Source organism: Loxodonta africana, chromosome 14, assembly GCF_030014295.1.
Source record: "Loxodonta africana isolate mLoxAfr1 chromosome 14, mLoxAfr1.hap2, whole genome shotgun sequence".
Taxonomy (NCBI): domain Eukaryota; kingdom Metazoa; phylum Chordata; class Mammalia; order Proboscidea; family Elephantidae; genus Loxodonta; species Loxodonta africana.
The window spans coordinates 59,818,453-59,831,295 of record NC_087355.1 but is presented as its reverse complement, the minus strand read 5'-3'; the positions used below and the strand labels follow the sequence as shown (position 1 = coordinate 59,831,295).

Sequence of the window (12,843 nt, the reverse complement as noted above, 5' to 3'; positions counted from 1 at the left end):
GAAAGTATTGAACTAATGAGAAGACTTAGTTCCTGGTGTCGTACTGGATGTGTCATCAAGGCAGTCTGTGATCTCAGATAATCCGCGTAAGGTCATTGTGCTCCAGCTTTCTTAGCTATATAATATGGGAGTTGGGCAGGATCTAACAATTCAGATCTAAAGTTCTGCGAATCTGAGATTTCCAGTAACTTGCACACACACACACACATGCACATGCACACGCACACACATATACATATATATAGATACATTTCCTATGTGTGAAAGTTACATATACATATACATATTTTAATGAGATTTTTGCATTTCCTCATCAGGGTGGTTGTGAGGCTCAAGTGAACCAATACATGTAGAAGTGCTTTGTGACTTGCAAAGCACCATACGGGGGTGGAACGCATTATTATCTCACCCATGAGTGACATGTGAAAGAGGGTTCTGTTAAGACATACTACAGAGTATTAAACAACGAAAGGCTTGCATACTTATATGTGGCTGGTCGCTTCCTGGGAAGTGGTTTTCTTGATGAGGGCTGTACAGGAAAGCAGTCCTGGAGAACACAACAGTAAGCCTGGAAATTAATAGTGACATCTTTCACATCAGGATCCAGTGTCCCAGAAATAGGCTGACTCTGCTGGATGTCATTTCTTCCTGACACTGAAAGTAAAGTAAAAGCAGTTTAAATTAACATGAGCATCAAAGCGCTTGAATCAAAGTACTTGAATGCCAAAAATCATGGCATTTTTGGAATATAGTCTCCAGATAAAATAGCTTGGTATAATTCAAATTTATGGAATAGTTATGGAGAAATTCTGCCAAAGTGTACATGTTTTGTTGAGAAACACGTAATAAAAATATCTTGATAAAAATACTGCAGAACCTCAAATAAATGTTTATTCTTAAATATTTTATTTTCCAAAGGCAATTAAATAATAAAAACAAACAAAAAGAATATGTCTGTTTCTGTTTCAACATTTCCTCCAATTCTGTGAACTACAAGTCTTGGGACCACGAATAAGAGTGCTGGTGTCATCTCCAGGCATAAAATTTGTGTTCTTAATTCAAGTCAAAGCTTTCTATATAATAAATTCAGAGTCTCCAGATCTTTTATTCAACAAACATTTATTGAATCCTGTTATATACTAGGTACTGTATAACACCTAGTTGCCCATTAAGTAATTTTTCTCATCCTTTAGACAAAGCACTAGATAAAAATGATCACATCTGCCTAGTAAATACATACCCAAATAGTATAAAGTACTAGTGTTTGCTTCAAGGTGCCAGTCTCCATTCTTGCTAGTGTTCCAATCCAATGCATTTGAAGAGGCATTCCTCATATCAACAATATTAAACATAACAGGATTTTGAGTGAAATTATGAGATATGATTACATAATCTTCTTCCTATAAAAGTTTGCAGCAAAACATTACTTGTTTTATGAGTTAATACTGTGCATAATATACATTAATTTTATCACATAAAATTAACCCCATCTTAAATTAAAAATTAAAGTTTTGATTTTAATTTGCTTTTCATCTTGCCCTTGTTTCATATTTTACTTATTAACACTTTACATGTCTATGACAATAATGCCTGAAACCCTGGTGACACAGTGGTTAACAGCTCGGCCGCTAACAAAAAGGTCGGCAGTGTGAATCCACCAGCCGGAAACCCTATGGGGCATTTCTACTCTGTCCTATACGGTTGCTATGAATTGGAATCGACTCCATAGCAACAGGTTTGGGTTTCTGGTTTATGGCAATAATGCTAGCTGTAGTACTGGAACCCTGGTGGCCCAGTGGTTAAGTGTGACAGCTGTTAACCAAAAGGTCAGCAATTCAAATCCACCAACTACTCCTTGGAAACCCTACTGGCCAGTTCTACTCTGTCCTAGAGGGTCGTTATGGGTACTAAGGCAATGAAAGGGTTACTCAGTTAAGGCTCACATAGGGGATCTCTAGGTATAGACAGACAGAAAGATAGATAGACAGATAGGTGACAGAGCGTGTGTGTGAACATGCGTGCGCACACACACATACATTCTGACATAATGACTTGAAAACCTGAACTCCTCAAGGCAAGGGAGCAATAAAATGTGTTTTATTCATTTTTAACTCCCTAATATGTTTCTTTGAGCCCTGGTGGAGCAATGCTTAAGAGCTCAGCTGCTAACCAAAAAGATTGGCAGCTCGAATTCACCATGTGCTCCTTGGAAACCCGGTGGGGCAGTTCTACTTTGACCTACAGGGTCGCTATGAGTTGGAATCAATTCAGTGGCAATGAGTTTGGTTTTTGATTAATATGCTTCTTAAATTTTCTGAGGAGACTTGTGGCTCAAGCCTACATCTCTCTTCAAATCTTTATATCCATAGAATTTCTTACTAAATGACAATGGGATATGTCTAGCAACGAGATCTTTATGTTAAGGATTTTATTTATACCAAGTTAACACAGTGGGTAACTCTAAATAATGTAAGAGGTGTTATGAGTGATATGGAGATTAATACTACAGTCTACATATGCTAAAAACTCACAATCCACTAGACAAGGCATATGCATTAATCATTAAAATATAAGGCAATGAAAAAATAAGAGAATAATGTGGATTCTGGAATCATCTTCTTTGAATTCAAATCTCAGCTCTGCCACTTACTAGCTACACAATTGTGGATAAGTTTCTATCCCCTTTGAACCTCAGTTTCCTCATCTATAAAAATGAAGATCTTGCTAATTCCCAGTTTTAAGGATTAAGCAAGACAACATGTTAAGTAGTTAGCAGACATGTATCAAAATCTCAAAACCATAACATAGGCTAAAGAACCAAGTTACAGAATTTGATTTAGAGAATGTTTTATTTCTATAATATTTGAAAATATGCAAAAGAATGCTATTGTTCTGGCTGCACACATACAGAATGTTAAGTATAAAAACATGAGTGCAGGTCACCCAATTCAGATGCTGATTAACATTAAATGTGGAGAGAAATGAAACCAAGGTAAGTCATACAGAGGACTCGTGTACCTATATTTTATTTCTTTAAAAAAAAAACTTTAAAGTAAATATTTATAAAATATTAGATTCAGAGAGAGTTAGGTGGTGGGGATACGAGAGTTGGCTTGTTATTTTCTATGATTTTCTGTACGTTTGATGTATTTCATAATACAAATAGTGAAGTGCTTAACTGGTATCTAAGACATCATAAGCGCTCAATAAACGTTAGCTATTATATGGTAACAATAACGGGCAGAAACTTAGTATTACAGGAATACGACAGAATGAATGCTTATATCTGATTCTCAATGGAGGCTTTTTTTTGGCTTGCTTCTTAGAGGAGAGATGATTTGGGGTGAGTCACGAAGGGTATGCAGGATCTTAACAGATGGTTATGTGAGGCGAGGAAGCCCTTGTGGCGGCAGTGGTTAAGAACTTGGCTTCTAACCAAAAGGTTGGCAGTTCAAATCCACCAGACACTCCTCAGAAACCCTATGGGGGTAATTCTCCTGTCCTATAGGGTCTCTATGAGTAGGCATTGACTCAGCAGCATAGAGTTTTTTTGGTTTTGTACGTGAGGCAAGGGCATTCTGAGTCTAACAACTGGTGTAAGTAAAAACGCAAGTGTAGGTTGTATTGGACTACTATGCAATTGTGACTATTAGAAGACATCTTATATCTCTTCATTTACCTTAAATCCGTAGAATGTTGATGTATATGATATATTAGTTATGTGATCTACACCTTTAAAATACCAATTAATGCGATCTGCGTTTGGAATCAGAGCCATCCATCCTGACATATGAGTCAGTCGCTTCTTCTGAAAAGGAACAATGCTTGTGCCTGCAGGAAAACACAAAACAAGTAGCAAATAATAGCAATCTCAACTCAGAAAATTATTCTACTTATCTGCAGGTGCAAGTGTGAAATGTTGCTGTGGTCTATGGGACTCTCCAAAAAAAAAAAGAGGTCAGTAAAGCCTTTCATTATTTATGTTCTAAATGTCTTTGTTTCACTGAAGGCCCCAAATGTTTAATATTACATTTAACTAAAATATAAAATACTTTCTTACTTGGAATTTTGAATTGGGATTGGAGTTTTTGTTCCTTATAGAAAGATAAAATGGAAATGTGATGATTACTACTACTAAGATAAAAATGCTTAAATATATTAATAAAATTAATAAAATACTACTCTTTAAATACCATTGATCTAAAATATAATCCCACTTCTTTTAAGAACCTAATTCTTCAGAATCCTTGATTTACAGTATATACAAATGTAAGTAATGGTTCTTTATTAGATTATTTTATATCTATTGAGTGAATCAAAATCCACATAGATACTAATGGAAAATTTTGATTTAGAGCGCTTAAGGATCTAGGCTACAATTAGACCCATCACTTGACACTGACCATGATAACATACTTGGAACCTAGACTACCTGTTATGGAAATATATATATATATATATACTTCAGAATCCTTGATTTACAGTGTATATATATACACATACACACATATAACTTGGTAATGCTATGAAATATATATACATAATTTGGTAATGCTTTGTTGATGAAACAGTGCCTGACAATTTCAGCAGAAGATTTAAAAAGGTCTTTTACAATATAAGGAAAGATCTGTGAATAACTGATCCTATTCTATTTTTTTTTTTCCTCTCCATTTTTGGTTAAATTAGCAAACTCTTCCTTCAAAAATTTTGGAGGAAGAAGCTAGAAGCAAGATTATGAAGTAAATTATCATTTATTTTCTTTTGGGGAAAGACAAAAGAAAAATGCAAGGGGGAATGTCAAAGGGGAAGAGGTTCATTAATTCTTAGGCTTATAGTTAGTGTTAGTCTTTAAAGGGCCTTAAGCAGAGCCACTAAAAGCTTATACTACCAAAAAAACCTGAGAAGTGTGAGAAGAACTCTAATAATTTGGATTATAGTAAAGCAAATATCCATTCATATTTCTCTCCTCCCGAAAGCAGAGTAGACTGCCCTATTTTTGTTGGTTGACTTTTTTGGCCAATGGCATATCAGCAGGACTTACTCAAGCAGTGGCTTGAAAAGAGGTTGCATGAGGATGTTTGATCTCTTGAGTCTCTGCCAATGCAATGACAAGAGCTTCCTACTCATCACCAAAATAGCTGCTGTCCCTTCCGCCTGAGCCATGGAAGAAGCACACTCCGAACAGGCCTGAGCCCAATCCACAAACACATCATAGGTTCTAGGTATTATATCTTTACTGTAGCAAATGGGCAAATCAACACAGTCCCTGGCAATTGGTATACAGCTATTCACCTAGCAAATGTTCCTTACGTCTAATCTCAATCAGCAAAGAAAATCAAAATCATTTGCATTTAGTGGCAGGAACAGTGGTATACTTTTACTGTTTTGCCCCAAGGGCAATGTCAACTTTCCTGTTCTCTATTACACTATTGTCTGGGGGTTCCTTAATCAACAGAATATCGTGTTGATCCATGCATGTATTCAATGTTTCTCAAGTACCCAACAGAGTGTATTTGTTTCTGCCTGGACTCTGACATAAATATTATGCTTCTTCCAATGTTCTAAACACCAAGTAAAAACTCAGGAAGATGATTACATAAATTAGGAAAAACATATTTAAATGAGTGGTTTAAACTCTTATATTCCACTTACCGAAAGAGCCTGAGAGAACCACATCCTTTTCCAGCAGAGATACTGGAGAAGGCTTATTGAAAGCTAAACGGTGAAAGCTGACAGAATCATCGCAGACAGACCCGGGGAATCCAATGCTCCACTCGGGTTCTTGAGTGCAGTGAGAAGGATCCAGCAATGAGCTGTGTGGGATGACGGTGTGTCCTTTGTGTCCTAGGAAGTGAACACAAATCGTGTGTGTTCTATTTCACATTTGTTGTTGCTAGTTGCCCTCGTGAACTGTCTGCAGTGTAAAAGTACCATGACCCATAGAGCCACTGGTAAAATCTGAAAGTCTTGGTTTTGTTTTTTTTTTTCAGTCATGGGGCAAGGGGACCTCATACAGAGACTGTTCAGTTTGACTCCCTGGTGAAGGACATTACTGTGGATGTGGGTGAAACATGGGATTTAAAGCAACAATGAGAGCCAGAGTAGGTGATGGGAAGTGGATCATAATTTGGTCAAGGACACATAGAAGGATTCAAATTCAGAGAGTCTGACCATAGGACTTGCACTTTTAACCAATGCATTGCCAATTAACATTAAAAATCTAAGCTGAACTATGTAAAACAATAAAGGTTACACAAAGCTTTCTATATCAAAAGCACCCAAAGGTTCTCCTTCTTTAAAGTCACAATTAGATCAGAGACAGACATCAACAACTATAGTTGAGAACTCAGTCTACTTAATATCCAGATGAATATTCTTTCATCTTACAGAGTCTTTCAAAAGTAAATCCTTAATATCTGTAGGCTTACTTGTCAATCTCTCTCTTTTATATAGTATTACGCAGTATGCATCACACACACACAAATCCTTGGGATGTTACTTAGACAAGCCTTTATTGTTACACATTTGTAAAAACTCTAAATTCTAGAAACAATGAATACTTACAGAAAATATGACATACTCTGAACTTGAAATGCTAAAAAACTTTGATCTAGAAAGTATACTGAATTTTGTACTAGAGTTAACATGTTCTTTAAACTACTAATTCTAAATTTAACATGGGAAGAAAAGAGTTAACAGCAGGCCTGTAACTTACTTTAGCCCTGCAGAATATTTTAGCAGGATATACCTGGTCTGTCTAGATTTCTTATGTAAGTAAACCTGGAATTTATGCATCATGGCTGGCTGGAGAAATTGGGCACTCACATAAGCAGTTTCTTATCTGTATAATTAATGGGGTTTAAGATGGAGGAGTTTGCAAATTGAAACGGCTTCATTTTATGTTCAGTGTTTCCATAAACATTGCTTAAAATTTGGTATTCATTCAACATCAAAATATAAATGCAAGAGGAAAAGGACATATTTGAGGACTGCATCTGACAGTTTGGGGTTCCTTCAGAAAATGTCTCTCATCTGTGCCTGGTGCTTGTCTATATCCTTTAAATCATTATAAATGTGGATACTGGGTTAGATCTGTGATTCATGTGAGTTTTCTCTGACAATTCCACTTCCTATGTTCACAAAAACATATTTCCAATGTATTTTGTCACAGATTAAAAAATAGCATTACCTGTAAGTGAACCATCAACATCGATCAGTGCCATTTCATGTTCCCATCGAAATCCAGCCTTGTTTGGTGTGTTAAAATACTGGATGTCAACAAATTTTGCACTCCATCCTCCACATCTGTCATTACAAACGCCAGTGATGGATGTGACTCCTAAAGCTACACAGCTGGGACGGTCAAAGTTCATAAAGTGTACGGAAGATACAGTCAAGCCTGCGCTAAATGGGAGAAGCAGACCTTTCATTGTGCAAAATGCAGGCCCCATCCCCAGTTCATCAAGATGACCAACTATTTTGGCATTTTTAATCACTGCTCCATTGGTTTCACCCCACCCTCCAACATAAGGAGCTAGGATTCTCTTGGTCTCAATTCCAGCCTCATAATTATTTACCATCACAAAGTTATGGAACTGAAGGGCACCACCATGGACCCACTCAGCTCCTTTTTGACAATTCCAAGTGGTAAGTGAATTAAATATTGCAGGCACCGGCTCTGTAGAAGTACAAGATCCTGTTTGCATGGGGAAATATTCTTCAAATATCCAAATTCCAAACCAGCCTTGAGAATGAACAGTGTTGTTGAAGAATTCTCCAAGAGGAACTCTTTTTTGGCAAATGTTTCGATCATAGGATGGTCCATCAGGGTGGTTGTTCATTCGGTACCAAAAGCCAAAGTGAGTGCCACCAGCGGCTGCATTGTGTCGGATGGTGTTGTTTGGGTTGGTTACCCAGAATGCAGCTGGGGTCACATCATCATTCAGAAGACTAGTACTTTGCTGTACAAATATTGCCAAGTTATACTGTAGGATATTACCATGTTCAATACCGTCTTCTATAAAAAATGCTCCTCCCTTGATATCATAGATAATATTCCTCTCAATCAGAAGGTGATGTGTGTTATGGATAGTAACAGCTCTGTTATAGGTTTGGTGAATTGCACAGCCTCTTACATAAGACTTAAACTGCAAATCACCCAGCAGGTGCCAATGTATTGGATATCGCCCCAACCGGAAAGCTTGGCCAGCATGAAATACCTGTCAAGTCCAGAAATCGCAGGTATTTATGATCCACGTAGACTTAGTATTTGTCTTTCTCATATTTTTCTGCTCCAAAATATTTTCAATTTTATGTTAATTATTAATACATGTCTATCTTCCATATTATTTATGTTTCTCATTTGAAAATGTTAGTTGAACCCCCAACCCACCTCATCTTTATAAGTACCATGTGTAACAGCCATATTTTTTTACCAAATAAATTAATGAAGGAATAACAAAAGCCATCTTTGACTCTTCTGCTTTTCACTTTAGTCTATTACCAACCTTTTGTGTTTTGAAAAATAAAGCTCCATAAACTCTTTCTCCCATTAATTGATTCTTATAAGAAAGATTTATTGAATATATACCACATGCCAGATATGTGGTGTTAATTTTATGTGAATGATTACATTCTTTACCTTAGCCTTATGAAGTAGCCACTATCGCTAACTTAATTTTATGGATGAAGAAACTAACGTTTAGAAAAGCTGAGTATCTTGTTCATGATCATAAAACTTATGTTCCAGTTGGTCTGACTCTAGGGTTGATGTTCTTATTAACCACTATGTGCTTCATTTTAACAGGTCTGTGATCTAATCAATAACCTAATACCTATAAGCTATAAGCCACCGCAGTCAAGTCAGTTCTGACTCATAGTGAACCTTTAGAACAAAGTAGAACTGCACCATAGGGTTTCCAAGGTTGGAAATCTTTATGGAAGCAGATTGCCACATCCTTCTCCCATGGAGTGATGGGTGGATTTGAAGAGCTTATTTTTTGGTTAGCAGCTGAGTGCTTAACCACTGTGCCACCAGGGCTCCTTATAAGGGGAGGCCAGTGTGTGTGTGTGTGTGTGTGTGTGTGTGTGTATGCATGTATATGTAGTATGAACCCATGGGATGAGGAAAGGAAATATTAGAGCCTCTGTTTATTTTATTCCTAATTAAGAAATAAAAATTAAGCATTGCTAATATTTAGTATATGGCTTGACCCCCAGCACCTGTGCTCAGTGCATACTCAGGTGTAACATGTGTGAGGTACATCCAAGAGGAGGGAGGTTTTATAACATGAAGGCAGTGACTGTGACTCTAGCTGGTAGGTTTGCAGTCTACATATTACTAGATTATCAGATTTATGAATTTTCCTATCTAGTTTTGATTACATTAACCCTCACAAAATGGGCAAAGAGCTTAAAAAGATACTTGAAAAGAAAGTGTGGATTGAAGATAAAAATAATAATGCAAGCACAAGCAAACAAAAATAAATGTGGAAGAGTTGACATTTGTTCTACTTTTAATAGGAGCTATTTGTCAGTTGTATTTTGAGATTAAAAAAGAAAAGGAACAGTGATGGTCTAATCAAATAGGAGAAAAGCTGTTGTCAACAGAAATATTTGAAGTATACACCTACATTCAGTCCTGTTGACAACAGACATCACTCTAGGTATATATGATGCCTTCATGTATTAACTAATCATAATAAATGTACCTACTTCATAAATATATACATATACTGAGAGTGGTATGGTCAAAAATTTGTTACTGAGAGGACTACACATTAGAAAAGATCTCAATTTTAGTTCTTGCTTTCAAGACTTTTCATGGATTTACTTCATTTACTAATTCACTTCTCAAGTATCTCTATTTTGATTTATCATCGCATAAGTTATTTTCTCATTTATGTACTTTTAATCTTTAATATTAGCCAAAAGGCCATTAAAAAGACAAGAAAGAAAGAAAATACCAAAGTGGATGTCAAAAGACTCTGAAATTTGCTCTTGAATGTAGAGTAGCTAAAGCAAATGGAAAAAATGATGAAATAAAAGACCTGAACTGAGGATTTCAAAGGACAGTACGAGAAGACAGAGTAAAACATGCGAAATCCTGGAGTTAGAAAATCAAACCAGAAGAATATGCTCAGCATTTCTCAAGCTGAAAGAACTGAGGAAAAAATTAAAGCCTTGAGTTGCAATTTTGAAGGATTCTACGGGCTCTCAGGCTGCAAACCAAAAATTTGGCAGTTGAAATCCAACAGCCACTTCTTGGGAACCATATGGGCCAGTTCTATTGTCTTAGAGAGTTGCTATGAGTTGGAATTAACTTGATGGCAATGAGTTTGGGTTTTTGGTTTATGACCAAAATACTGAATGAGGGGCAGGAAGTATCAAAAACAGATGGAAGGAATATATAGAGCCACTGTACCAAAAGATACAATAGACATATGATCAAGAACCAATGGTATTGAAGGAAGAAGTGCAAACTACACTGGAGGCATTGGTGAAAATCAAGGCTCAAGGAAGTGATGGAATACCAACTGAGATGCTTCAACAAATGGATGCGGTGCTGGAGGTGCTCACATGTCTGTGCCAAGAAATTTGGAAGACAGCTACCTGGCCAACTGACTGGAAAAAATCTATTTATGCTTATTCCAAAGAAAGGTGTTTCAACCGAAGAAGGGAATTACTGAACAATATCATTAATATCACAGGCAAGTAAATTTTTGCTGAAGATCATTCAAAAGCAGTTGTACCACATTGACAGGGAACTGCCAAAAATTCAACCCTGGTTCAGAAGAGGACATGTAATAAGGATATCATTGCTGATGTCAAATTGATCTTGGCTGAAAGCAGGGAATACCAGAAAGCTGTTTACCTGTGTTTTATTGACTATGCAAAGGCATTTGACTGTGCGGATCACAACGAATTATCAATAACATTGCAAAGAATGGAATTCCAGAACACTTAACTGTGCTTATGCAGAACCTGTACATAGACCAAAAGGCAGTCATTTGAACAGAGCAATGGGATACTGCATGGTTTAAAATCAAGAAGGGGGTGTGTCAGGATTGCACCCATTCACTATACTTATTCAATCCGCATGCTGAGCAAAGAATCTGAGAAGCCGAACTATATGAAGAATGTGGCATCAGGACTGAAGACTCATTAACAACCTGCAATATGCAGATAACACAACCTTGCTTGCTGAAGGTGAAGAGGACTTGAAGCACCTACTGATGAAGATCAAAGACTACAGCCTTCAGTATGAATTATACCTCAACGTAAAGAAAACAAAACTCCTCACGACTGGACCAATAAACAACATCATGATAAACGGAGAAAAGACTGATGTTGTCAAGGATTTCATTTTACTTGGATTCACAGTCAATGCCCATGGAAGCAGCAGTCAAGAAATCAAATGAAGTATTGCATTGGGCAAATCTGCTGCAAAAGACCTCTTTAAAGTGTTAAAAAGGAAAGTTGTCACTTTAAGGACTAAGGTGCGCCTGACCCAAGCCATGATATTTTCAATTACCTCATATGCATGTGAAAGCTGGACAATGAATAAGGATGACTGAAGGAGAATTGATTCATTTGAATTATGTGTTAGAGAATATACCATGGACTGCCAGAAGAATAAACAAGTCTGTCTTGGGAGAAATACAGCCAGAGTACTTGCAAGCATGGATGGCAAGACTTTGTCTCATGTACTTTGGACATGTTATCAGGAGAGACCAGTCTCTGGAGAAGGACATCATGCTTGGTAAAGTAGAGGGTCAGTGAAAGAACAGGAAGACCCTCAGTGAGATGGACTGACACAGTGGCTGCAATAATGAGCTCAAGCAAAATAATTGTGAGGATGGTGCAGGACCAGGCAGTGTTTCCTTCTGTTGTACATAGGGTTGCTAGGAGTTGGAACTGAATCAATGACACCTAACACATAATAGCCTTTCACATTTCATCTTCTAAGGGTGTACAGTTCTTTCATTTCAGTAAGGAAAAGCATCTCCATGAAAAACAACCTGCTGTATGAACTGAATGTAAATCTATAATAAAAAATAAATAATTTTTTTTTTTTTTTTTTTTTAACTCCCAGTCAAATACAAGGCTCTTGCAGTATGGCTGTTCCCAGCTATCCTGCCTCACTTCCCAGAACCCTGTGTTCTCTCATGCTTCGGGCTGCAGGTTCCCTTTCCTTTCATTCCTTTTTCACCATAGTTCTCTGCTTTGCTTTGTAACTCCGACTGTACTCATTCCATTCAGGCTTTCTTTTCATCAGGGAGACTGAGGCAGGGGCTTGCCAAATGGTGCTACTCTACCATGCATTCCCCTCCTCTCTCTTCCTTTCTCCTTTCCCTTTCATTACTCCCTGCCTGCCTCCCTGTCTCCCTCCTTCCTTCTTTTCTTCCTTTTTTCTACTGGATGCTTGACAGGAGCTATGCTGAAACCTGATTAGATAGACTGAATGTGAATAAGATGCAGAGAAGCTCCTAAGCTCTTAGGGAAACTTAGATATTCTTACATTTATTCATATAACATATAAAATTATAATGGGTGTATCAATATTTTTTATTTATCTGTCTCCTCTACATGATTATAAGTAGCATCTGACAAACCACAGGAGCTAAATACCTCTTTGTTGTATGAATACACGCTGGCAAACCACTGTGATTTAATTATAATACCTCTTACCTCTACATATTCTATTCTTCCGGTTACCATATTAGCACCAGGTACAGGAGCATGAAACATAATGCAGCCTCCAAACTGGTCACTTCCTATTTCTTCTCCAAACTTTCCTTGGAGACATGTCTGTGTAGCAAATTCTCCTTTAAAAATATTTTT

The 12,843-nt window shown here is 37.1% G+C and overlaps 1 protein-coding gene across 1 annotated transcript in view; it reads right to left on the bottom strand.

Moving 5' to 3' along the window:
• Nucleotides 1–12,843, bottom strand: part of PKHD1L1 (PKHD1 like 1) — a 180,768-nt gene that overhangs the window by 55,130 nt on the left and 112,795 nt on the right. The window contains exons 48-53 of the mRNA XM_064268002.1: nucleotides 12,691–12,827; nucleotides 7,190–8,219; nucleotides 5,653–5,844; nucleotides 3,680–3,831; nucleotides 1,241–1,400; nucleotides 483–654 (exon numbers count right to left, since the gene is read on the bottom strand). Coding sequence (XP_064124072.1) covers nucleotides 483–654; nucleotides 1,241–1,400; nucleotides 3,680–3,831; nucleotides 5,653–5,844; nucleotides 7,190–8,219; nucleotides 12,691–12,827 — 1,843 coding nt within the window. The remainder of the gene's footprint in view (nucleotides 1–482; nucleotides 655–1,240; nucleotides 1,401–3,679; nucleotides 3,832–5,652; nucleotides 5,845–7,189; nucleotides 8,220–12,690; nucleotides 12,828–12,843) is intronic.